The sequence below is a fragment of the Staurois parvus genome, unplaced genomic scaffold (genome assembly GCF_062004578.1).
Source record: "Staurois parvus isolate SC_StPar_1 unplaced genomic scaffold, SC_StPar_1.0 ptg000663l, whole genome shotgun sequence".
Taxonomy (NCBI): Eukaryota; Metazoa; Chordata; class Amphibia; order Anura; family Ranidae; genus Staurois; species Staurois parvus.
The window spans coordinates 235,045-258,739 of NW_028318459.1; the positions used below are offsets into that span (position 1 = coordinate 235,045).

The 23,695-nt window shown below is 43.4% G+C and overlaps 1 protein-coding gene across 1 annotated transcript in view; it reads right to left on the minus strand.

The window, feature by feature from the left end:
• Positions 1–818: 818 nt before the first annotated feature.
• LOC149447924 (transmembrane protein 26-like) overlaps positions 819–23,695 on the minus strand; it is a 47,295-nt gene continuing 24,418 nt past the window's right edge. The window contains exons 3-5 of the mRNA XM_089651861.1: positions 19,849–20,056; positions 11,179–11,305; positions 819–1,474 (exon numbers count right to left, since the gene is read on the minus strand). Of these exons, the coding sequence (XP_089507987.1) occupies positions 923–1,474; positions 11,179–11,305; positions 19,849–20,045 (876 nt within the window). The 5' untranslated portion in view covers positions 20,046–20,056 and the 3' untranslated portion in view covers positions 819–922. The remainder of the gene's footprint in view (positions 1,475–11,178; positions 11,306–19,848; positions 20,057–23,695) is intronic.

Consider the following 23,695-nt stretch of genomic DNA (forward strand, 5'->3'; position numbering starts at 1 on the left):
ATCCACTCCCTCATCATATCACGACTCGACTACTGCAACTCCCTCCTCACTGGCCTGCCTCGCCGCTGGCTATCCCCGCTTCAGTCGATCCTGAATACGGCTGCCAGACTCATTCACCTTTCCAACCGCTCCGTTTCTGCCACCCCCCTCTGCCAATCCCTCCACTGGCATCCGATTGCGCAACGGATCAAATTCAGAATCCTAATACTGACGTACAAAGCTGTCCACCACACTGTCCCGAACTACATCACTGACCTAATATCCAAGTACCGCCCAGCACGCACACTCCGCTCCTCACAAGACCTCCTTCTCTCTAGTTCCCTGGTCTCCTCCTCCCATGCCCGCCTCCAGGACTTCTCCAGGGTGTCACCCATCCCCTGGAACTCCCTTCCCCAACCCATCAGATTATCACCTACTCTCCTCTCCTTTAGGCGCACCCTGAAAACCCATCTCTTCAGGGAAGCCTACCCCACCCCCTGCTAACTTGCCAACCTCCTCCACTCTTCCTACCACTCCATCCCCCACAGCTATCTCCTCCTGTGCCACCATCCCCTCCCTCCTAGATTGTAAGCTCGAAAGAGCAGGGCCCTCAATCCCCTCATGTTTTGCATTGTATTGGTATTGTTCTGTCACATGTTCTGTCCCCCTTTGTAATGTACAGCGCTGAGTGAACTATCGGCGCTTTATAAATACTGTATAATAATAATAATAATGACCCCTGAAGGGAGGGTAAATTGCAGCTGTCACTGGATTTCACTTTTGCTTTAAGTGGTGATGGGCATATGTTAAGGCAAACAAACACCATCTTATGGGTTGAATCTGAAGAATTTATTTGCTCAAATACAGGCTGGGCATACTGAGCTTCACCTTGTTCTGATTTTAAGATATTTGTGAAACACAGAAATAATCATTTTTTTCTGCTTTAACTACCTTGATAATGAACTATAGCAATCCGATATATTTCAAGGAAGACGGTCAATATATTCTTGCAGATGAAGAAAATCATCATCTCATTGAGTACTCTCTCATTGATGGTCAGGTAAAGACGGAAGACGAGAAAGGGTCCATCCTGCATTATCACCGCAATTAGCAGACTCCATATTTCACTGGTACAGCAGGAATGTGTGCAATTCTCACTTCTGTTAGGAGACTGTGGATTGACAATTTTCTCTGTCTCCTCTGGTGTTGCAGACCCAGTTTGAGTGAGAACCAGTGTGAACTGCAGAACTGCCCAGCTAAAAAGGCTGAGTCCCACAATGGTCATATTCTGGTTGGTTGCAACAGATGGTTCCTTGATCAATAAAAGTATATCCAGGAGATCAGCACCTAATCCAATATAGATAAGTAGTAGTTGAGAGAGTTGGTCTCTGCTCATCTCCCCTTTTGGCATCAGCCAGCGTGTTATAACTAGGACTAAAATCATGACCTGCTCCAATGCTTCTAGCCACTGAAACGATGGTTCAAAATTTGATATCTGCAGAAAAACAATAATAGTAAATATCATCAATACACTTCACAGTTACATAATTACTGTGGGTCAACTGTGGGTATAGGATTATAACTTTTTTTTTTTTTAATGGTTGAACTGGATGGACTTTTGTCTTTTTTCAGCCAGACTAGCTATGTAACTATGTAACTTCATTTATAGACAATGTTTTAAACGCCAATCAAAATGGTACATCTAAATTTAACCATGTAATTCAGAATACTTGTTTGTTGGCCTTAAACTACAGCTTTGTATTGATCTCACTCAGTTGGCTGCTGTATCCCTGTGGTTACTGATATCTTTGTGCACTGACTGCTACAGAATTTGAGAAATTACAAGGCAATGTGTTCACTGGTTGCTGCACTGCCCTGTCCATGAGTCCATTGCAATTTTAGCTATCTATAATATAACATATAAGGAAAGTTGTACTGATCTATGTCACAAAAGGATGCACTCCTTCCCATAAATTCCATTTCATTTGGCTCCATTATTGAGGATACCGTGGTGTTCATAAACCCCATAAACAAATGTTAGGAAGCCCTTTCTAAAGCTCTGTCCACCTTGCAGGCCCTGCCATATAACCATGGCCATCTGCCAAACTCTGGCTATCTGGTCTAAGACTATGTCTTGGGATACTGGTTCTACACTTATGGATCTTTCTGTCCTCCAACATCTGGAGCTCTTACCTATGCCCCGCGCTATAGTTCAGATGGATTAGTGGATACAATCCACCAAATTTCTGTTGGAAAATCCTACTCACAGTGAGGGGTGCCCCAACTTCTAAACGTTTTGGGACATTTCCTGGCATTCATGGCCATTTGCTCCCAGGACATTTCACACACTTGTGTTTAAAAGATTGTCTCTTGAGGCTTTCCCTGCCTACACAGTTTTATGTTCCAAATTTGCCAGTGTCTCTGCAAAGATTGGTGGATCTCCACACTGCAGCAAGCAGCTCCAGTCCCAGGGGGTCATAACCATAATGCTGGAGGGAAAGAAGCTTAAGGGTTTCTAATATAACCTGTTCACAGTTCACAATGAATAGAGAGGCTTCAGTCTTGTACTGGTTCTAAAAATTCTCAACAGATTTCTTTGGGTTCAAAAGTTCCATATAGAATCTGCCCAGTCAGTCATTGCTTCCCTCCACCCAGGGGATTTTCTGGTCTCTATGGACATCAAGGATGCATACTTACACATCCCCACTCCCCACGTTAGCACTACCTGCACTTTGCTGCTGGTGTACAACATTACCAATTTGTGGCTCTTCGTATTCCCTGTCCACTGCATCTTAGGTCTACACTAAAGTGGTAGCCCCTGTTCTTGCATGGCTTCACTCTCAAGGCATTCCCATTGTGGAATATCTGGGAGATCTTCTGTTTCAGGAACAGTCTGTGCAGACTCTATCAGCCAACCTTTGGACTGTCCAGACCCTACAGAGGTTTGTGTGGACCCTAAATCTCCAGAAATTAATGCTGGAACTGTCTCATCACTTGGAGGTCCTGATTCTGGATGTGGCTGTATTCAAGGTGTTGCATCCACAGGGAAAGCTCCAGGCTGCTTTCCCCCATGCTTCCATCAGACAATGCAACAGCAGTAGCTTACATCAACCACTGAAACCATAATCAGATTTGATCTTCACCTGGGAGAAAAGTTATGTTCCAATCCTGTCTACGATTGACATAGTGGACAAGGACAATTGGTAGGCAAATTTCGACAATCATCAACGTCTGGACTCCGGAGATTTGTCTCTTCACCCCAAAGTGTCTTACCACATGCCTGGTTAGACGTCAAAGTAACGAGAGGGCTTCTCTTATAGGTCTGGTTCAAACATCCTTATAAATGGTGGCAGGGAGTGAAAGGGCACAAAGTGGCACAGGTGCTGAGAGTTCAGTCCACAGATAACTGCTTCTGGGAGGTAACTTGGCAAGGAGATACTCTTGTATACTGCTTAGGAGAGCAGTGGAGAACTGGGTGAAGAAGACCACAGACTGGAACAAGTTGCTGATAGAGGTATCAGAACAGAACCCACAATAAGCTGGAGACAGATTCTGAGGAGGCCAGTGATAGGCAACCCAGAAGACAGATACAAAGCTGCACAGAAGGCAAAGGGAAGGTCAGGAGGAAAGTCAAGGTCAGCAATGAATAGGCAGCAGGATCACGGTCAGGAAGTGGAGATCAGCAACATGTAATCAGCAGGATCATGGTCAAGAAGCAAGCAAAGATCAGCAACGAGTAGACACAAGAGCCGTGGTCTGAATAAAGCTAGGTTACAAAAGGACATCAGAGCAGAAAAGAATACAGATAGCCAGGTCAGCAATGAAACACCAAAAATAAATGCAGGTTCAGGACACAAGGAACAGCTGAAGATCATCCAGTAACCTCCTGTTTCATCACTTTGGCATAAAGTCTGTAATCAAACATGTGTGCCCATGTTCCTGCATATAGACATTATTGCAACGGCTCACAAGCAATCTCACGCAAATACGCTTACTCACAAAACCTGTTGACAAAGATCTTTGTTCTGCACATTGGCTCACATGCACATCTTCTGAAACCATCCTGACATGTTTGTAGAAAGGTGGGGAACACTGGATATGGACCTCCTGGCTTTCATGTTCAACAACAAGCTGATAGGTTTGTCTCCAGTTCCAGGATTCCTCTGTCCTTTGCGGCAGATGTCCTGGCGACTCCACGAGATCAGTTCAGATTGAAAATCTTGGCTATTAAAGCCCAGGTTATGAGGGATAGGGGCCTATCTGATTCAGTTATCCCTACACTCCTAAAAGCTAGAACATCTATGCACCTATAAAGTGCATTTCTCATGGTGCAAGGTAAGGAATTTTTATCCTGCCTTTTCTCCAGTCTGATTCGGATCAACATCTGGCCTGAGAATGGGGGTCAAAACTCAGCCCTAGTAATCCTCTTCCAGAGACCACTTGTTACCCACTACCTTGTGTAGGGTGTCCTTCACATTGTTCCTCCTTTACAGTAACTAGTGACTCTTTGAAATTTCAACCTGGTTTTGTAAACAACCCTTAACAACCTACTTAAAGACAAGGCAAGGTTGTATTCAGGCACAATGGTTCTTTTCCTCCCAAGGAGGTCTTTTCCTTTCACCATAACCAGGACATTGTTCTACATTCTCTGTGTCCTGCTCCTAAACAGCCTGAAGAGATTGCCCTCCATTGTCTGGATATGGTGTGCTTGGTTTGAGTTTATCTTTCGGATGCAGCTTCTTGTCATCCGTCCAGTTCTCTCTTTAGTCATTCCTGAAGGTCTCCATAGGGGACAGCCAGTTTCTTGTTCCACTGTGACCAGGTGGATTTGCAAGTTCATTATTCAAGCTTATGAACTCAGGGGCAAGGTTCCTCTTTTTTGATCAAGACACACTGTAACCACTTCCCATCCACCAGGTCCCGGCCGATGATTACTCGCCAGCACCCGGTGATTGCCAAGCATCTCCGACGGGGGGGGGAGAACTGTTTGTTTACAAAACTGTTCTCTCCCCTGTCAGCACCTGCACACTGCTTTGCATGGCTGTGCAATTTTATACTTCTACTATTTATTATTATTTTTTCTTACAATGCTTTTTTTTGGGGGGGGGGGGGGAGTTGGGAGTGGAAAGTGTCAGTAGTTTATTTTACTTTATTTTTTACAATTTTATTTTTTTATTTTTTTTTAACAATTTTATTTTTTAATATTTACTGCTATTTTTTTTTTTTATCAGGCCTGTTGGAGACTTCGGTAAGATATCAGGGGTCTAAACACCCCTGACATCTCCTCTTTGAAAGGGAGTGAGGACAGAGATTCCCCAGTCCCTTTCTCTGCAGCCTCAGCTGCACTGAAGATGAATGAGTGGGAGACAGCGGCACCTGTTCATTCATAAACTGAAGCATAGTAAACACTGTTTTCAATGCTGCAGTTATGAATGGACAGAGCCAGTGATCAATACCGATGACTGACTCTGCTCATTCAGAAAAGGAAGGGGTGGGAAAATTACATATTTACCGCCCCTTCCTCCTCTCTCCATCCTGACACATCCCCCGCCCTGCAGCCAGCATGGCAGCACTGTGGGGGGGGGGGGGGTGAGGAGCACAGGGTGATAGGTGCAGTGGTGTGGCCAGTTATATGCACTGATCTCCCTGTGGGAGATCGGTGGTTGTAACTGCCCCCCACCACCGTACCGATCATCCCTAACTGTTAAATTTCACATGCTGCAGAAGGTACCAACCAGGGACGGGCCCCGTACTGGACTCGGGCACTTCGGCATTCCCAAATGTTCAGTCCACCGTTGAGCCTGACATATGTCTCATCCATGGGTGCAGTGTGGGTCAGATCACAGTTGCCCCCTGAGCCCATGTGCAGTGCACACCTTGCACCCATGAATGATATGCCTCTGGATATACCTGTACTTTCAATCAATTGGTTACAGAGTCTAATAGAGTGAACACAGTATAAAATCCAAAAGCACACTTACTGTATTATAGTGTAGGCTTTCTTTCCCTTTTTTCACCTGCTGATCTGACCAGTAAGTCTATTGTTTTTCAAAACAACAAGCTGTCATGCAGATTATATCAGTTACAGGCTTGGTACAAACCATTTACCACTGACAGGGGTGTTTACAACGACCAGTCTTATTTATTTATGTAAAACCTTTATCTCAAGAGAAAAAAGTTTGCTGTAACTGTTTATAATGTTTTAGATGGAGATTGGCTTCAATTTGTTAGTGTATTTAAATCTGCTAGCACATCTAACACTCCTGTCCCCACAGACTAACACTGCTGCTGTCCAAAGCTGCCCCCTGTGCTCATTCATCCAGGATGGGGACACTCTAATACAGGAGGTGTGTTACTGGCCAGATCACCAGGTGAAAAGAGAGGAAAAAATGCCTGTCGCCAATTAACCTAATTCGCTGCAAAATGTTCTTCCAGATCTTTTTTTTATTACTATTTACTTTGCCAGCCTTTTGTTGCCCCGTTCCAACTTTTTTTAGACACGCTGTTGCCATCTATTTCAAAATTACCTTATTTTTTTCTTAAAATGGTATATTTTCTTATTTTAAACATTTGATGTGTTTTCTATTGTGAATAAAATAAGGGCTTATGAGATTTACAAATCATTGTATTCTGTTTTTTTTGTAGCTTTTACAGTGTCCCAACTTATTTTGGAATTGGGGTTGTGCAAAACAGAAATTGGATTCTGAGTGTAACATATAGCTAGCATAACATCACTTTGATCCTGATGATAACTTAGACTTCACGTGGCATCTTAGCTAATATGTTTACAAGCTCCTGACCATACCCTGATAATATCTCAGTGGGACTGATGATAATTCACTAGTGTTCATGAAAATATTCATTCCTGAGGTCATTTGAGGATAGGTTGGAAATACATTGGCTTAGAACAAGCACACACTGAATACAAATTGTTTGCTTCTACAATGAATTTTATATAAGCAAAAATATATTGATTTTCTTTTCTTTTTTTTTTACAAAAGTTAATTTGATTTCCAATAAACACTTCAGGCAACACTGTATGTAAATTTGTTTGGTTCTATGAGACAAAAAATGTGTAAATAATTTAATAGAGAAGAGGAAGAAAGGCAGAGACAGTTTTCATAAAAAGTAGGAGATTCATATATATCTTCCGACAGGGATATAGGACAGCAACAGCTACATAAGCCTAATAAAAAATAAAACCTTTTTTTCAGAAATGATAAAAGTCAGTATAAACCATTAAATAATAATTAAAGTATTTTAATTAAAAAAATTAATTTATTGTAAAGATAAATTGTATGTTTTGTTTATATATTATTCAATGCTTAATGCTTATTGCAATTTACTTGTGCCCGTTCGAAGATCTATAGTGTCTGTCTGCTCAGACACCCACAGATATCTGCTCGCTGTGCTTTACAGAACAACTGAGCTACTTTTATTGCAACACTCCTTTTGGAAATCTAATGTTAACAGTGTGTTGCTAAGCACTTTAGCTGTTGGGCGATACATCCCCAACGTTCTCAGAAAAAGCACTGAATTTATCCTGGTTCCAACTGGGTTTACATTAGAGATTAGCATACCTCTAAACTGTCTTTGATTTGATGAACTGTCCCTCTTTTAGAACACAAACCTTCTGTCCCTCTTTCCTACTCAATTGTCCCTCTGTTTGGTTTGCTGTTTAGCCCTCTAAAAATATGTACTATTTAACTACCTGTAGAGCTAACCTTGTGAGGGCTGCTGTGTTTCTGTGTACCCCTAAGCTCTGCACAGCCAGGCAACACACATTTTCCACACTTTTATCCACAGTCAGTGAACTTGGTTTTTGTTATTTTATTAGGGGAAAGTAAATTGGATAGGGTAATATGGATTATGGGATGCCCAACATGACTGAATCAATGCATGGGGACAACTTCCTTCAAAATTTACAGAAACAGATCCTGGACTGTTCTTTTCCTTGAAAGCTATCAGTCTTTGCGGATCAGTAGCAACAACCCCTTATGGGTGAGGGACACACAAGCCCCCCCTGAAAATCAGCTGGACTTGTGTAATGCCCCTCTAGATAGCCAGGGGGAGCTAGAGTTTAATTTTTAATGAGGAGGGTTGAACAGCAGCCCAGGTGTAATAGTTAGCCAAGTTAAATTGAGGTCAGGGCTGGGAGGCTCTGCAGGTCAATTCCCTGATAACTTCCCCTGCCCTAGAGATCTTGGAGAAGATTCTAGAGGCAGTGGGCAGGGGTGAGGTGGGGCTGGCTTGCACACTTATGGGACCCTGGGCAATCCCCAAGCAGGAGGTTTGGCAGGGGGTCAGGGTAGCCCTTAAATGTGAGGGAGCATGCTTAGTAGGAGGAGAGTTGGAGTGGAAGATGAAGTGAGAGGCTGGAGAGCAGGAGCCTGGGAGGGAGCCCAGTTGGGAAGGGGCTCACCTACAGGGAATTTTTAACAGCAAAAAAATTCTCTTCTTGGAGAGCTAGCCAGGATCTCCTGGTGTACCACCCCAGACTCCAGATACTCCTCTATCCAGCTGTCTGAAGGAATCCTTGGGCAAGGGATCCAGTGCCTGTCACTTTAAATATGACAGTTCCAGATAGCAAGCTAATCCAGTTTCCCACTAGAGTGCTCCTTCCCCTTTCTGGCCCAGGGGGTGTAGGTCTACCCTCTCAGTCCTCTGTCTGTGAGCTGATGGATCGGTGGCTGCTTTCATGCCTTCCACTGGGCCGCTCCTTCCCTGCTACACATTTTAAAACACAAAATGGGGAATTTACTTATGATTGGGCATTGTGCAGCCATAATTAAATTTCTGTTTTAAAAGCATCAGTTTTAAGTTCTTTGTGAATAAGATTAGTGTGTGATTCACCAGGTGGTAAGCTTACCCATTTTGTCCAAAATATAAACCAATTCTTTATCATTTTTGTGTGTGTTGGTCCTTTGATGCAAGTTTAAAAATATGTGTTTAATGGCCCATTCACACTATCACCATGCGGTAACCTGCTAAAATACATGATACATGCATTGGTGTAATGTGATGTCATTCATTCTAAATGGCACCCCAACACACTTTGCCAACTAGTATACATTAACATGTATTGCAGTGCACTGCCATTAGTGCTGTATGCTTGATTTTTGGTCCATTATAGTGCATTGGGCAGCTTATTCAAATGGACACATTAACACTTGTGCATTTAACTCATTGCAGTGGACCAGACTGGTATAAATGGACCTAAAGAAGCCTACCTGTCTGTTTGCTTAAAGCTGTAGTTTGAGTGTGGACTATTTTGCATGCAGGTCTAACAAATTAAGCACTGAGTTGCATGTTCATGAGGAAAATAAGTATTTGATCCCATATCAGTCAGCAGGATTTATGGCTACCAGGTGTCTTTCATACAGGTAACAAGCTAAGATTAGAAGCAGTCTCTTAAAGGGAGTGCTGCTAATCTCATTTTGTTACCTGTATAAAAGACACCTGTCCACAGGAGCAATCAAACAATCAGATTCCAAACTCTCCACCATGGCAAAGACCAAAGAGCTGTCCAAGGATGTCAGGGACAAGATTGTAGACCTACACAAGGCTGCACTTGGCTACAAAACTATTGTCAAGCAGCTTGGTGAGAAGGTGACAACAGTTGGTGCAATCATTTGCGAATGGAAGAAACACAAAACATCTGTCAGCCTCCCTAGGTCTGGTGCACCATGCAAGATCTCACCTTGTTGGAGTGTCAATGATCATGAGAACAGTGAGGAATCATCCCAGAACTACACATGAGGATCTTGTCAATGATCTCCAGGCAGCTGGGACCACAGTCACCAAGAAAACAATTGGTAACACACTACGCCAACAAGAATTGAAATCCTGCAGTGCCCGCAAGGTCCCTATACTCAAGAAAGCACATGTCCAGGCCCATCTGAAGTTTGCCACTGAACATATGAATGATGCAGACGAGGACTGGTTGAAAGTGTTGTGGTCAGATGAGACCAAAATTGAGCTTTTGGCATCAACTCAGCTTGCAGTGTTTTGAGGAGGAGGAATGCTGCCTATGACCCCAAGGACATCATCCCAACTGTTAAACATGGTGGTGGAAACATTCTGCTTTGGGGGTGTTTTTCTGCTAAGGGGACAGGACCACTGCACCACATCAAAGGGACAATGGACATAGCAATGTATCATCAAATCTTGAGTGAGAACCTTCTTCCCTCAGCCAGGGCATTGAAAATAGGTCATGGATGGGTGTTCCAGCATGACAATGACCCAAAACACACGGCCAAGGCAACAAAGGAGTGGCTCAAAAAGAAGCACATTAAGGTCCTGGAGTGGCCTAGCCAGCCTCCAGACCTTAATTCGATTGAAAATCTGTGGAGCGAGTTGAAAGTTTGAGTTGCCAAATGTCAGCCACCAAACCTTAAGGACTTGGAGAGGATCTGCCAACAGGAGTGGGCCAAAATCCCTCCTGAGATGTGTGCAAACCTGGTGGCCAACTACAGGAAACGTCTGACCTCTGTGATTGCCAACAAGGGATTTGCCACCAAGTACTAAGTCATGTTTTGTGAAGGGGATCAAATACCTTTTTCCCTAATGAACATGCAAATCAGTGCATCATTTGTTAGACATGCATTTCTTTTGAATTTTGTGATGCAATTCTGTCTCTCAGTGTTACAATACACCTACCATCCGATTTTTAGATTGATAATTTCTTTGTGATTGGGCAAACATTCAAAATCAGCAGGGGATCAAATACTTATTTCCTTCACTGTAACTGTGCAAGCTTTAAGCAGGCAGACAGGTAAGCATCCTCGGGTCCACTTATACTAATCAGATCCACTGTAGTGCAACGATAAGCTAGGCAGGCACACATATACTTATAACAGTCCAGTGATTTTCAACTCCCACAGGGATCAGCTATGTATGGCACATGCATACATACATTAGTCCAAGCTAGACCAATGTAACTACACAATAGTCCATATCTAAACTTCAGCGTTAATGAATGGTGTATATGGTAGTAAATGGATGTGTTTCAGCATCGTCCCACAATAATTCCCCATTTTACATTTTTAATGTAAACTCCTATGGGCAGGGAATGAAGTCAATGGTTAATTTTACTCTGTAAGCATTATCTAATATATTGCAACACTATAAGCAGAGGCAATATAAAAAGAGGTTGCAGATCTGCCTTTACAAAAGTCCAAAAAAGTTTCCTTTACATACCCCTGTTACATACACCATGCTTGTTGAGGAATTGCTCATCAGGGTTCGTGTTTGGAGATATTCAAGTTCCAACATGAATATAGAAGGTATCACAGATGCCAAGTACAAAAAGACTGTGGGACTAAACCTAATAAGATAAAGATTGAAAAGATAATGATTTTGAATCTAGTGAAAACAAACACAATACTGGAACAGACCTATTTTGTAATATATTTAAAGCTGGATTTGAGGCAGCCTTGAATTTTGCCTAATGCCAGAGTTTACACTTGGAGATGGAAAAGCAGCACAGGAAGTCAGTCAGTTTTGTTGCAGTGCTCATGTGCTATCAACAAACAGGCTGATAGAAGGAGAGAACAGAGTGACAGACAGGGGAGCTCATCAGTCTGCTGCTTCTCCTCCTACTGTCCAATCACAGACTGGGGAGGGAAAGGCCCTTTAAATGTTACTTAATGTGATGCTAAGCTCTCCTTTACTACTGTCAACTGACTTTCTGTAAGAGGATGTGCAAGGGGGCTTGCGAATGGGTGTGTATTGGTGCCAAGCAGGGGCGGACTGACAACTCATGGGGCCCCCGGGCAATAGGGGATCATGGGGCCCTGTGTCCTTGCCAAAACTCAAAAAAGCCTATGAAAAAGGTACCAGGGGCATCTACTGACCTCGGCCCTCGGACCATTTGGGTTTCTAAATGGTCAGTCCGCCCCTGGTGCCAAGAGCACAAGTCCCTGCCCCGCTTCCTCCTGCTAGAACAACCCTCCTACTTGAAGACTTACTCTTTGCGATATTTTGCTCATCTTCATGCCAGAGGCCTCCCCATGATATTATCAACCATTAGCTTTTATATCCTGAAAAAAGGAATGTCCACACAAAAAGGTTGAGCTGCTGCACTTTATTGATGTACGTCAAGATGGCATTTACAGTCACATCACATAGACATACTGTCCCTGGTCACTTGACAGTACTTTATCAATCACATTCTGTATAGTGAATACTCCACAGCAGTCACATGAGAAAGCAGCACACATCACTTTTCTAGTAAGCCATCTTCCCTTAGTCTCATTCCTTCCCAGGGTCATTAGTACTCACTCAGAGGACTCTGATTTGCCTTAGGCTATCTGCATCCAGTTCACAACTTAATGCATGTAGTTCCTGAGACAGTATCACTGCAGTTCACCTCTGCTTAAGTATACTTCTCCCTGTTCCTGCAGGAGGATATCCTCAAGTAGGGAACACTTGGCCTGGCCTAAAAGGCCTTTTGCAACCCGCTCTAGCCTCCACCACCCTAAGAGACAGGGTGACTACAGCCAGCTCTTCTCTGCAGGACTACCTCACCCTGTCCTCCAGCCCTGGCCAGGGTCTCCACGAAGCTGACTACATCAGCATACTGGTGGCTCCTCCCAAACTGGCTTAAATATGGGCACTGACTCACCCATGACATTACTACAGTAGAGCTCCAGGTAAAAGGCACCTGATTACGCTATTTTTTGTTACTACACACTATTCTGGGGCAGAGCCACCCCGTGGCAGATTAGATAACTGTACCTACCTAAAGGTGGTTCATGTGTTCTGCATGATTCCACTGTATGAAGAAACAGTGAGAAAAGGAGATGCAGGGGTGTCTGGGGAGAATGGTACAAGGTGGCAGAAAAACTCAGTCGGAAACACTTTCATGAAAAATGGATTACGTGGTCCCTAAAGTGGAATTCCGGAATAACCCTAACTACTCTTAAAACTGTACCCTACACCGCCTAACACCTATACTTACTAACCTGTGAAAGAAAGATCTATATACCTATCTGTAGTACCCCTGCCCTGGGCTGGCTAAATTTAGTGTATAGCTCAGCTGTAGTCAGTTGAGCTGTGATTTACTTTTTAGGTCTGATCAGGTTTGTTCTTAAACCTGGGGGCCGATTGCTTCTGCCTGCCTCTGGAAGAATGTTCCAGAAATAGAACATTCCCTATATTAACATTATGAATAGTAATCTGACCCTAGCCGATTCCTGGGAAGCTAACCCAGAATACGTGGCTAGGCAGAAGATAAATATTTATGAGAATCTGATTGGAGCTCTCTTCCCCTGAGGTTCTTCCCCTTGGAGGGGGAGCATGTGTGCTGTGTTCCAGAGAATTACTGCTACTAGAACTCAGCATGTGCCATGTGCTGGAAGCCTGAAAGATGCTACCTGTCGAGGTTGGGCTGGAGGAAGGAAACTTTCACACAAGTGTTGCAAAGGAGCTGATTGGGAGCTGCCTCCTGGACATTGTGAATAGGACCTGTCATGTACATGATGTGGAGTCTGACATGATAAGGAAGGCCTCTTTTACATGTCTGGCTCAAGGCCCCTGGTAACAGGCACTGGCTGGACAACAAGCAGATGATCAGCACAGTCTGGCAAACTGGGTCGGCAACTTGCAGTTAGATTGGGTATACGTATAGAGACAGAAGAGTAGTCAGAGTTGAGGCCTGAGTCAGCAACGGTGAGGCAAGTCAGAAACCAGGAGTAGGCAGAGGCATATTCCTGTAGTCAAGGAAGGCCGTGCCAGTAGCAGGTAGTCAGACACAAGGTCTAGGTGCCTTGCCCTTAATTAGATTAATGTTATAAGGTTGCATTGTCATGTTTTTACTGGTTGTATGTCTTATCTTTTCTATGCTAATATCCCCAAGAGGAGAATGTCCTCCTGGGGGAATTAAGTACTGTATGTGTTTGGGTTTTAATAAACAGTTATTCCTTTAGTTTTACCTCCACATCTTGTCTGTGTATGATGCTTGGGGTAAAGGGCTGGTATCAGCTATTGGTCTGCTGGAAGGGTTAGAAGGGCAGGAGGCACTGTTTGGCGGAGGCACCCAGTTGGGGTGCCAGGCACTCCCTCACAAACCAGTTCATTTTAATAAAAGGAGTGTACTGAGGTTTGTATGTGTATGTTGCACTCTTGCTTGTGGCACAGTAATTAAAGAATATTTTGTAGGTAAAAGGACTGTGGCATATATTTGCTGAGTGTAGGGTTTTATTGAACTATGCACTTTTAAGCCACTCCCACGGTCAGCGCAATTTTACCACACCCAAAATTTAGTGCAGCACTCTCTGCACTCCACTTTATTTTTTCAGACCATTTTTTTAATTGGCCCCATGTGCCAGATGTGCCAGATACACCAGTCTGTGTATAAGGGCCGGATCAGAGGTCAGGGGGGCAGAGGACAGGGGTCACTGTTGGAGAGGCAGAGGACAGGGGCACAGCTCCTCCTCTCAACCCTGCACTGCACACAGCCTGGGCACAGGCAGCAGAACTGAAATCGGTATAGTGTCAGTCAAGGAAAGTACAGCATAGTCTCAAGCTAGGGCCAGAAAGTATCAGATTAGGGCATCATAGTGGCAGGCTAGGGTAGGCTTTGAGGGGGCACAACTGAAATATGGGGGGCATTGCACCCCCCTAGATCTGGCCATGCTGTGTATGGATTATTGGTGTTGAATAAGAATATTGTAAGTTAATTTAACTGTAGCAGAGAAAAGTCAGGTCTCTTGCAATATCAGACAAGGCTGTGCTGTGCAGTGGAATTGTGTTAGGCACCATTCATCATTTTGAATGGGATTGATACTTCAAGTGGGTCCAGCCACTATTACCATAGGTGATCTCTGGCTCTGCGAACAGGCACGAATAGCTACAGTCACTGACAGCCTGTCAGTGAAGTGTACGTCATTGCTATCCACATACAACTGTTGATTCTAGCAGCAAAAAACAGTAGATTCCTGCTGCTGGGATTCGCAGAGTGGCAAAACACTTATGTGAATGGTGCCTAAATCTTTGCAGTATATAGACATAAATACAATGCTTTGCCAGGCAGATCAGCTTGTTTATGTTCGTTTCATCTGTGTATTGAGCAGTTTGCCTGGAGTTCAACTTTATATCTAAAGCCCGAAACTTTTTTCTTTTACTTTTGGATAGAGTAGAGAAGGATTAAAACCCCTGCAATGTTTTGGCTGTCTGACTGTGAAGATTACACTTCAGCTATTGCTGAAACAGATGTCCCCATTAAAAGACTCCTCTATTCCTGTTCTGGTGACAACTGCAACAATTGATTAATGACTACTTTTCCAGTACAGGCGTCACCAGCCATTCTAACCCAACACTAAAAAAAAGGTTGCTTTAGATACAATTTAATAAAAATCACACTTATTTAATGCAACTTTTTTTTACTACAGTGATCTCCACGCACCTCTGGGTCCCTGCCCTGCTTCATTGTGAACACGGGAGGTTGCTCACTTGGTACAAACGCTATTGAAGTAACACTTTCCATTTTCTAAGTGTATGCAAAGCGTTCTCTGATTGATGGTAGAGAGACAGAGCGGTGATATCATGATCTTCACCTTGTCCAATCAGAAGACACTTGGCATTCATTGAGAAAATGGAAAGTGTTCCTTGAATGGCGCTCATGGCACTTCCCATTTTCACAATGCAGCAGGGTAGCTGCTTGGCACAGGACCAAGAAATGAGTGGCAATCATTGTAGTAGTGGTGCCTACTGTTAGAGCAGCCTTTCTCAACCTCTTCAATACAAAAGACACAAAGGAACCTTGAAAAAACTTTATGGTCTCAGGGAATCCCTGCTACAAATGACTATATCTACAACTCATGATATATTAGTATGATGGTCAGTGGGAAGAATGCTCCTTACACTTGTAGTTATTGGGAATAATGACCCTCTTATAGATAGCTAAAAAGTTCAATGGTGTCAGTGGGAACTTATCTGAGAGGCAGAAATTGCTCATTGCTCAAGGAACCTTTAGCAACCTCTGGAGGGACCCTGGTTGAGAAACCCTGTGTTAGAGTATCAAAGTTTAATATTATTCTAAATTCTAAAAGTCTATGAATAAAAAAAAAAAAAAATATATATATATATATATGTGTCATAGTGTAATGCTATTAATTTTGAAGGTTACTTCTCTGTCTTTGACATATAAACTAGATGGATTACGTATGCATTTCTATTTCTGTTTTGAACCTTTCTGTCAGCCTGTTGGGAGGAGATATATGTTTCAGTATAGATTCAAACCATATATGCAAGAATGGATGTTACTTTTATTTTTAGTATTACTACTATACTGGGAGAATATGTAAAAGTATTGCATCATGTTTATGTATAAAAGAGGTGTACTGAAGATGGGTACTTTCAGAGGGAAAATTACGATCTGAAAGCATGTACCATTCCATGTCCCTCTCCTGAATACTTGACATTCCTGTATATGCTGCTCTGCTTATGAACATTGTAACAAGCTGAGAAATTTCCTGTTTTTACTAGGAAAAGGCTTTCTTAAACCTACTGCAGTGATTTCCAGCTTCCTGGGGAATCCCACAGTTTAGAGTTAGATCAATGTAACTATGTAAAGATTGTCATACCTTGAATTCAGTTTTAAGGCCTCATACACACTGGGCTTAAAAGACACTGCTTTGGATGTTTTATATATTAAATCCTTTGGCACCAAGTGCACGCAAATATGTGGCCACTTGGCAGCTGGGTCTTGGGGCCGAGGGGCCACATATTTGCGTACCCAATGTAGATGTGCCAAGAGCACATGTGTTCTGGGCACTCCCAGCACATTTACGGAAAGGTCTCAATCGCAACTTACGGTCGTGAGCTTTCCAATCATGTGAGCGCCGTCGCATGATTGGCTGTCACAGTGTCTTTCTCTCCCTTGCTGTGGGGGGTGGGATGGCCGGTGTATGGAGGGTGGTGGTAGTGGAATGCTTTCTCAGGTAGGGGGGTCGGGAAGGAGGGGGTGGTGTTAGTTGCAGTCAGGCTCTCTCTGTGGGGGGGGGACAGGCGATTTTTGTGTTGCCTAGGGCAGCACAAAACCTAAATTTACCACTGATCTAAACACTAGGTTAGTTTGATCATTAATGCATTTCTGGCCAATGGAATCCATCGACGCCCAAACACTTGGTGTACCTAAACACACGTGCAATATGCTGCTTTAGGTACCCTTTTAAGCAGCTTTTCTCCTGCCTGGAGCTCTGGTGTTAGGTGGAGAAATCGGAATACCCAGTGTGCATGGGGTCTACTGGAAATGACCTGTCTTGTTACTAGCCAAAGTTAAAGCTCCTGTGTTTGCAAATATGTATAAAGATGATTTCTGGCTGACAATTATGCTAAATCTGAATCTTCACTAATGACTGAGAATGGCAGATCAGGGCAAACTGAGAGCTGCACACAGCCTAATCTTTTAAACATGGATGATGACCACTTTTTACAAAGAGACATCAAAGTCTAGCTCATGTTTTACCTTCACCGACTAATAAATGGGGCTTAGAGTAATAGGATAATCAGGCATGTACAATATGTAATAAAGCAAGCCCTGCAGTTTACTAATGAGAGATGATTAAAAGGATTTTTTAAATGAAGATATTTCTATTATGGGTGATTAGTACACTGTGTGCTACAGTGCTTATGGCCTTATTCATTGCCCTGGCTTACCTAACTACATCTTCTGCATTTTGTAAAAAAAACTTTTTTTTTTCATTTTTTAAAGTGACACTAAACAATATCTCTATTCTCCAAATATAATCTATACAAATCCACTACTGTTATTTATTTTTCATGAAATTGTCTCTTACTGTGTTTTACTGCCTCCTTGTAACGTCATCTGTGAGCTCCCGGACCTCCTTTTCCTCTTCATTTCTGTTTGTTTGGAACAAGCAATTTGTAACCTGGTGCACTGTATGTTCCAGAATAGTGTCTGGTTACAGAGATTAGTGTCATCAGGTGCGAGGTCCCTTTTAGTTAGAGCCCTCTTGTAGTGATGTAATGGATGAGTTAGTGCCCACATATAAGGCAGGTTAAGAAAAACCCTAATTCTGCTGGGGCAGGAGCCCATCCTTCAGGCAGATGTGGTCAGCAAGTGGAGACCCTGGACAAGGCTGGAGGACAGGGAGAGGTACTCCTGCACCCAGAAGAGCTGGCTGAAGACTTTCTGACCCTTATGGTGGTGAAGACCAGGGCAGGGTGCAAAAGGCTTTTTAGGCCAGGCCAAGTGTTCCCTGGAGTGAGGCTATTCCCCTGGAGGACCTAGGAGAGGTGTACTCAAGCTAGAGAAGTCTGCAGTGGTCCTAACTCATTTGGACTACCTGTAAGGAACAGTGAGTGGACAAAGACAGCTAACGTGAACCAGAACCTCTGAGTGAGTACTAATGACCCTGGGAAGGAGAGAGTAGGGCAAGATGGCTTAATAGAAATGTGCTATGTGTTGCTTTCACGTGTGACTGCTGCTGACCTTTCACTATACTGTATGTGATTGACAATGTACTGTCAAGTGACCCTGGATAGTATGTCAATATGGTGTGACTGTGAATGCCATCTTTAAAGTAACATCAGTAAAGTGCAGCAGTTCTATTTTTGTGTGGACATTTCTTCTTTGGGGAAAAAAAGGGCTGATGGCCAGTAATGTCATGAGTAGCCCTTTTGCACAAAGAGGGACACAGAATGGTGGAAGGGTAAAGCCTCAAGCAGGAGGGATGTTGTTGTGGAAGAGAAGAAGTGAGTCACTTGCAAGCCCTCTTACAAGTGTACGTTAGTTGCAGTCATGGGAACTGTTCTATGTACACTACAAATCCCATAGTCCAAAGCAGGGGCGGACTGACAACTCGTGGGGCCCCCGGGCAATAGGGGATCATGGGGCCCCTGTGTCCTTGCCCGCACTCAAAGCACACCCAAAAAAGCCTATAAAAGGTACCAGGGACATTTCATGGGGCCCCCTACTGACCTTGGGCCCTCGGGCAGTGCCCGAGTGCTCGAAGGGTCAGTCTGCCCCTGGTCCAAAGCCTATCTCAGGAGTGATCAACAGAGGGTGGCTACATTCCTACATAGAGTGGGACCATGGAAAAAGAGCATAACCACCCTATAACAGGTAGTCAGATAAAAAAAAAAGGGAAGCATATAACATTTTCTTCTTCCTCCTGAGATGTGGCGTTCTAGTCTGGGCAACCAAAAGCTGGAATGTGAGAGCTCTTTCAGATTGGCATTAATGTCTACCACCCTCTGAAAAGCATTCTGTGGAGGATCAGAGGGCAATAGAGCAGCAGCTGATAGGCATTCAGGAGGTGATCTGGTTAAATTCTCAATGGGGGATTTTGTATTTAAATACTATACCACAGTGGCAAGAGTTGATGTTAATGGGCTGCATTTGACAGACAGTGTCACTGGTCAAACTCGTCAAGTTATATCCGGCTGCAATGGAAGAACTGAACTGGGCAGGTGGGTGGTAAAACTGCAGCTTGTTTTTACCACCCTGTGGCTGCCCATGTGAAAGAGCCCTAACATATCACCTGAGGGTGGAGATTAGCACTGTGTAAGCTCCGACACAAGTGGTTGGCAGAGTGTGTGAAAAATGAGTATCAGTAAATCCTGATCAGCAATGTGAAAGATTTTCTTTAGCCCAACAGGAAGCGCTTATCATTTACTATACCAGTATAATGTCTAAACCTTTTCATGTTTGTGAATGCAATTTACAAATTACAACTTTGCAGAACAAACCATCTTGAAGTTTTGGTTTTCTTGCCCTCTAACCTTTAAAAGACTGTTAGCGCCACTGACCTAGTACTGTTTTTGCCTTTTTTTCTTTTATTTTCAGTCATTTACACATTTGGTAACTAAAGATACATTCAGTGATCTGAAAATTATAATTACCATTTCCATTCTCCTTTTTTGGTTACAGTAAGGGTGAGCACCATTTCCATGTACAGCAATAGAAGACCAATCACCAGCATCCAGTAGAGAGGGTTTTGTTTTACTAATACCACTTGCCATACCAAAAGAAAACCATGTACTGTGAAAATTACACGACTTAAAAAGGCCAACAGAATATTCCAGTATGGGACAGCCATGTTGTTATTTTCTAAAGGGAAACAAAAAGAGAAATTAAACTTTTGTTTTATTTGTTTATTGTTTATTCTTTCTTTAAGGGCTTTTGAACACTGGCACCTGAGCCCGCTGAACATAAATCCCAGTGTTTTCCCGTTCGGAAAGCCCAAGTGTTGCATGCAGCAGCCCATAGACATGAATGGCTGTGCACAGCTATACATGCAGCTGGGTATACGACAGAGCTATTGTAGACACAAGTCAGTTTTAATTTTTTCATATAACTGTAATCTAGACTTATTTCTATGCAAGTACCACTGTATACTGAGAGTACAGTCGTGCACAGGTATTCATGTCTATAGGAGGCCGTAACCAGCATCCGGGCTGCCCAGGAGGTGGGGAGGATGCCAAGATTTATGTCGAGTGGGCCCAGTCTCCCATGTATAAGAAGCTTGCAATGAGCAAATAGCTCATATTCAGTTTGAAACTTTATTTAACCGCTTCCCCTCCACCCTATAGCAGAAATACTGCTACAGGGCAGCAGGGGTGCGCAAAATCACATATATATGTGATTTTACATTTCCGGGTAGGGGGCGCATGTGCCCTACCCACGCCGCCATTTGCGGCCTCGGCCGTCAATCAGTGATTACTTGTTGGCACCCGGTGATCGCCGAGTATCTCCGACGTGGGAGAGACCTGTATGTAAGCAATACAGATCTCTCCCCTGTCAGCTCCTGCACACTGCTTTGTATGGCTCTGCATAGCAGAGTCATACAAAGCAGTGTGCTTACAATGGAAAGCACGCACACTACATACTGTAAAACAGCACACAGTTAACCCTTTGATCGCCCCACATGTTAACCCCTTCCTGCCCAGTGCCATTAGTGCAGTGTCAGTGCTTTTTATTAGCATTGATCACTGTATTGGTGTCAATGGGGATGTCATTGACACCAAGTCAGTTCCCCCCAGTGTCAGAATGGCCGCCGCAGTCCCATAGTCCCTCTATAAGTCGCTGATTGCCGCCATTACTAGTAAGCAAAAAAAAATCCAGAATATAAACAGCCATTTGTAAACGCTATAACTTTCACCTAAACCAATTAATTTACACGTATTGGGATTTTTTTTTAGCAAAGACATGTCACAGAATACATTTTGGCCTAAATTTATGACTAAATTTGATTTTTAAAATTTTTTTATTGGACATGTTTAACTACTTAGTAACCATGCTACAGCCGAATGACGACTACAGCGCAGCTACCCAGTTCTGGGAGGGCGTCATATGAGATCCTTCCAGAATGCGCCCTCCCACGAGCCCCCAATGGCACGCACTCACCAATTTCCGTGATTGCTGTGTCCTATGGACACAGCTGATCACGTGATGAGGTAAAAGGCCAATCATAGCGGCCTTTTACCACGTGATCAGCTGCTTCCAATGACACAGCAGATCGCAGAGTAAATACAGTTGCCGGTTAACGGCTGCACTTTCCTAACGCTGTCACAGCATGGGGAAAGTACTGCCAATAACCGGCAGCTGTCACAGAGCAGATCGGCACTGATCATCAGGGCACTGATCATCAGTGCCCTGAAGTGCCACCCAGCAGTGCCTCCCACCAGTGCCCAGCAGTGCCAGCCATCAGTGCCCAGTAGTGCCAGCCATCAGTACCCTCTAGCAGTGCCACCCAGCAGTGCCACCCATCAGTGCTGCCTGTCAGTGCCATCAGTCAGTGCTGTCAGTCAGTGATGTCAGTCAGTGTCGCCCCTCAGGGCCACCCATCATTGCTGCCTATCAGTGCCGCCTATCAGTGACCATCATTGCTGCATATCAGTGCAGCATCATCAGTGCCTCCTCATCAATGCCCACCAGTGCCACCTCATCAGTGCAGCCTATAAGTGCCAATCAGTGCTGCCTATCTGTGCCTCCTCATCAGTGCAGCCTATCAGTGCCAATCAGTGCTGCCTATCTGTGCCACCCCATCAGTGCTGCCTATCTGTGCCACCCCATCAGTGCTGCCTCATCAACGCACATCAGTGAAGGAGAAAAATTACCTGTTAGCAAAATGTTTTAATAGAAAGAAAGAAAAACTTTTTTTTTCTCTTTTTTTGTGTATAGTGCAAAAAAATAAAAAACCCAGTGGCAATTAAATATCACAAAAAGAAAGCTCTGTTTGTATGAAAAAAAATGATAAAAATTTCATATGGGTCCAATTTTGCATGACCGCGCAATTGTCATTCAAAGTGCGACAGCGCTGAAAGCTGAAAATTGGCCTGGGCAGGAAGGGGGTATAACTGCCCAGGAGGCAAGGGGTTAATAGTAAACAGTCAAAAATATAGTTTTTTTTCTCAAAACTGTTTTTTTTTTGTTTATAGCGCAAAAAAACAAATACTGCATAGGTGACCAAATACCACCGAAAGAAAGCTCTATTTGTAGAAAGAAAAAAAACGTAAATTTCATTTGGGTGCAGTGTTGCATGTCTGCGCAATTGTCAGTTAAAGTAACGCAGTGCCGTAATGCAAAAAATGGCTTGTTTAAGAAGGGATGTAAATCCATTGGAGGGCAAGTGGTTAATATGTTTATATGTTAAAACAGAACGACTTGGCAGCACTACAGAGGAGAAAGACCCTCAAAGCAGTGCCTTCCACATGTGAGGTCCCAGAACAGGCTCTCACACACACTTCTATCTCATCAGACAGGGGTAGAGATAACCACCAATGGGGAACTCAACACCACACATGCCATGCTGCCCACCTCAGATTGGGCTTACGTGTTTCAAGGGCAGAGCCCTCTTCTTCAGATGCTTTGAAGAAGAGAGCACTGCCCTTCGAAACGCATAAGTTACGCCCCTGTGGACAGGCACTGCTCAGGCTAGGTTTACACTAATGCGGTGCAGTACATTGCATGTGATTCACACAGGACCCGCACCGCAATCCTGTGCAAATCACATGCGATTTGTGTGGGTATTTACAATTATGGGATCCAATTCTGCACATCGCAGACTCAGCACACCCGCATCGGTTCGCATGAATGGGGTGCGATTCTGATGCGATGCAGAATTCGCACAGAAAAAGCTGTGAATTCAGTATTGCATCAGTGTGAACCCAGGCTCAAGTATTGGGACTGGATTGATTGTATGCATTCAGCTGTGTACCTTTGTGAGTACATTGTATTTTACTTGCACAATAACGGATCTTATGATAATGCACAAGGCAGGTTTTTTTCTAGTTAATGTTTATATTTTAGTTTTATTTTTATAATGACACCTATCCACATTCAGAGCTGTTTGACAGCACAAACTGTGAATAAATGAGCTTTTATTTTCTGTATTCACAAGGTCAAATCAGTGCAGCGGTTTAAAATTATTTTTGCTATCATGCTTATTAACAGATTTAAACCTGGTTTCATTTTTTTCTGAGGTAAGACTGCAAGGAAAATCAATTAAGAGCCATTAAAATGTTTCACAAAGCTTTCACAACACACAATTAGGATGTTATCACCTAATCAGTATAAATACAAACATATTTCACTGCTAAATAGACGTGTACATAAAACAGTTAGGCATTTTTTTAACCGTTTCGTGACCGAAGCTCATTGATGCCCAAATACCTAGGCCAAATTTAGCAGCATCAGCACATGTTGGTTACCTTGACAATAACTCGAGTTCTAATTTGTATACTCAAG